Source organism: Gavialis gangeticus, unplaced genomic scaffold (assembly GCF_001723915.1).
Source record: "Gavialis gangeticus isolate Ggan-Ray unplaced genomic scaffold, GavGan_comp1, whole genome shotgun sequence".
In the NCBI taxonomy this organism is placed as follows: domain Eukaryota; kingdom Metazoa; phylum Chordata; order Crocodylia; family Gavialidae; genus Gavialis; species Gavialis gangeticus.
Window position 1 is genome coordinate 78,213,317 of NW_017729034.1, and position 4,154 is coordinate 78,217,470.

Here is a 4,154-nt window from a genome sequence, read left to right on the forward strand (position 1 = left end):
AAAAAACCCCCCCAGAACGGTAGTACAGTAACTTGAGGATGGTAAGAGGAAAGCTTAAAAAAACTGAACTACAGAAAACAAGGAAAGAGGATTTCAGCTGAATAATGAGAGCTATCTCAGTATCCTCTACTAAGCAATATCTACAAATATAAACTAACCAAAATGATCAGCATAAAAAGAAATGTATGGGGAAATCCATGTTACAGCATAGCTTTTGTTAACTGCACTGTTTGGTCAGTGCTAAAGGTGCATCTTTATTTTGCAGTATTACCAACTCATGATTTTTGGCATTGTTCTTAAAGTCTACGTGTTGGGAATGTGAAAAACTTAGCTCTTTCTTTTATATATATTTACATTATATAAAAGAAAGAGCTAAGTTTTTCACATTCCAGAAGCATAGACTTTAAGAACAATGCTAAAAATCATGCATTGGCAATACTGATTTCATAAGAGAGTGCAATCAAAGACTCAGGTGAACCAAAAAGTGTTTGGTAGGCTTGGATGGTTTTGTTCATGCTTTTCATGTTGACATGGGAAGAAACAGATTATGCTAACATAGAACACATCTGAAAAAGCAAACTGATAAACTCTTGATGCTTTTTGGATTATGTTTTGTTGGGAAGTCTATGAAACATAGATACTTATAAAGCTACATCCAAAGTTGTTGTTTAACAGACATTTTATACTCTCTTCAGGTTAGTCTCGATTCTCGGGTCCGAGAAGTGATCAACAGGAACTTGTTGGATCCAAATCCTCATATGTATGAAGATGCCCAGCTTCAGATATACACCTTAATGCACAGAGACTCTTTTCCAAGGTTTTTGAACTCTCAGATTTATAAGTCTCTCATTGAAAGTATTACAGGCTCTATTTCTGAAACTTAGTTCTAATTTTTTTTTAACCTTTTTTGGAGGGGGAGTAGGAAGGGGGAATTGGATGGGGGTGAATAAAAGTAGTTTAATAACATCTGGAGCTGAGTTCCTGGAGAACTACAGTTTAGCACTACTCAGGCTACTGTGAAGAAAACAAATACATATTATGGTCTCTGTCTACATTTTTACTAAGTTCCTCTGCTTGAGTTTGCCAGGGGAGGGGAACAATGGATTTGGCAAAATACATTTGTTTCACACTCCTTTTACTTAACTGCAGTCAAGATTGCAATGATGTATTTGTAGTTTTATGAACAGTCTCCTTGTGTATCCTCACACTGCATGTGCAAGGTAAAACTGCTTCACTTACCACTTAGTTGTTGCAATATTTAATCCAATAACATAAATTATATCTGTATTTAAAAAAAAATTTTTGTGCAATACAGTCTTATGGTACATAGAAATAATTACAGCAAACCAGAAGGAGGCTTGCATTTTTTTAACATCACTAATACTGAAAAAAGCCAATTTTTAAGGTGTAGCATTATTCAACATGCTCTACTGAGTACAATACACTGACTTTTTGAAGCCACTATTTCTGTACAGGAAAAAGAGCTATTTATCACTGTTTATTTAAAATAAATCAAAGTAGGGGATTCCTCTGGTTGTTCACTGCCAAAACTGTGGCATTTTCGTTACAGAGTCTGCAATGTCGGGGGAAAAAAAGCACAAACAAATTAAAGGGATCCATGTCTGGATGACACAATCTATGCGCTGATATTATTTAACTGTTATAAGAACAAAGAGTTTCAATGTACATTTCAGATGTCAGATACTGTAATTGATTTATTAAAGACTGGCTATCCAGTTCTAACACTGTTGTCTAATGTTATGTACTTCAGCAAAAAAAAAAGCAAGCTTGATAATTTAGTTTTTGAATAAAGAAGTTTAATAAAATAATGCCTACATGTAGCATTTTAGAGCATTTTGATGAATTGCATCTGGCCTGTAAGACTTTTTGAAAGCAAAGTTCCTTGAAATGATGTTTTTAAACAAAGTAGTGTTTTACAAGAGGAGTGTTTAAAGGAGATACATCTCAGCTTCTAGCTTCATTGATTTTTTTAATAACTCCTTGAAAACATGGGATTTTGGAGATCATTAAAACCAAATTTCAGGGGCTTATGATCTTATGCTTCTTACCCAAGCAAAACTTATATGAAATCAACAGGTTTCTTTCATGGGTAAAGAACTCTGAATGAGCCCTTACTATTCAGTCAGAACTAAGGCAGTACAGTACTCTGAGAACCTACTTGCTGCCATGCTGTTTTTAACAGGTGTCTACTTGGCCTTTTTTTAAAAATATACATATATAATTTTAGTATGCATTTTGATGTTTAGAGAAATAATAACTTGTAACTTACAAAATCCCATCTTCATACTTCCAGCTATCAAAACTGTTTTCAGTGTTAGCATCCCCTCCAAACTATCTTTGAAGATAAATCATAGAATGACTCTGAGTAGATGTTTAAAAGTATTTATTACTGGCAACTCTGGCCTTATACCAAGACCTAGGAGGCACGATTCTTCTCGCTTACACTGATATAGATGTAGAGTTCAGTGGGGTTGAATGAGTCTATAATTGCGTAACTGAGTGGAATCTGGTCATAAAATGCAAGGCCCTTCAATCTACAAGTTATTCCTCAGGGACAGCTCTCATCTGAGAATCCTACTGAAGTCACTGGGGCTCATGCAGGCACAGAGCTTTGCTTTCATGGAATAAACTGTATGATCTGGGCCTTAGTTTATTTGGTGGGGTGATTTTCCTTTGTTTTACTACCTCTCATTTTTTCTTAATTTATTGAACATTTCAAATAGTAGGTTTGGGATTCTTTTGGTTATTATGTTTACTTGAAACCTGTGTGCTTTTTTGGGTAAATATGAACAATTTAAGGAATTGTTTCTTAAATTCACTTGGTTTTGTAATCTATATAGAATTCAGGAGATGATCAAAAGGGCTATTCTTTATTCCCTATGCAAATATTTTAACTGATGTAGTGTTTGACAAAATGGGATTAAAAAAATCTGCAAGGCAGAAAACAAAATTCTGTTTACAGTGGCGTTGCTGACTATCCTACCATATTCAGCACTTTTAAATGTTGTTATTTATGAAAATGTAGTTTAAAATGCAAGACACAAACTATTTATAAACATTTTTTTAATAAATACCTGTTTTGTCTGAAAGTGGTGTTGTTGTACGACAACTTTATTCATGTTGGTTAGTTATTTACCATTATGAATAAAATATTCAATGATTATATTGAGAGATTAATAGCTATGATGTTTACAAAAAGATTTTTCCTGAAGGATGGAAGAATTCAACAAGGAAGAATTGCCTCCTTCTACTGTGAAATACTGTTAATACAATGATTTTAAGATTTTTTTCTGAATTAGAACTTAACTATGGTGTTACATATCTATAGCACCATTTAGTTACAGCTATATTTACTATGGTACTATATAGATGTAGCACCATATATGTATATACTTACATGGTGTGAGTTAAGGTTTGTTAGTGTTTGAGGCACAATACATTTGGTGCACACAACTAGACAATGTGTAATAAGTAAAAAACTGCATGTATTATAAGCCTTTACAAATGTAGATTTGCATAGTCTTCATGTTACTACATGATGGTGACCTACTAACTATAAGCTATCTTTATAAGATACTGCAAACAAGTAGATTTTGTTGTTAAAGCAAACAATACAGCCTTTAAACATTTTTTTAACAAAAGCGTAATATAAGGGCCCTAAAATACCATCCTGATTTCTAGCATAGGAGGTCCAAAACATCTGTATTTGGAAACTGTTCAATCATTTTAACAAATATTAAATCTTTAGTGTTATACTGCAATGAGATTGTGTTAAAAGCTCCACATCTTATATCCCCTATTTTCAGGGATTTATAAATTGACTAAAACTTTCAAAATGAAATTTCTTCCTAACAGTAAATATTCATATTGTTACTGTAAATTTCAACAATCAGATTAGATTTTTTCAAAATTTTATGAATAACCAGCTCTGGTACCTCAAACTGTTTTGATTTCTGAAATTGATATTGATAAAGTAGGCTATAACATGATCTCATTGCTTTGGATACAATATTTTGGAAACTAAATGTAAAGTTAAACTATTAAACTGATTTACTGTGCATGCAGTATGTAAGACACTTTGGAAAACTGCCTAAATACATTTTCTCTATAGACTGGAATAAAATAAATATGCA

The 4,154-nt window shown here is 32.8% G+C and overlaps 1 protein-coding gene across 1 annotated transcript in view; it reads left to right on the forward strand.

Moving 5' to 3' along the window:
- The window catches only part of RGS17 (regulator of G-protein signaling 17), a 129,021-nt gene extending 124,867 nt beyond the window's left edge, over nt 1-4,154 (forward strand). Inside the window, exon 5 of the mRNA XM_019527604.1 lies at nt 696-4,154. Within this exon, the coding sequence (XP_019383149.1) occupies nt 696-884 (189 nt within the window). The 3' untranslated portion in view covers nt 885-4,154. The remainder of the gene's footprint in view (nt 1-695) is intronic.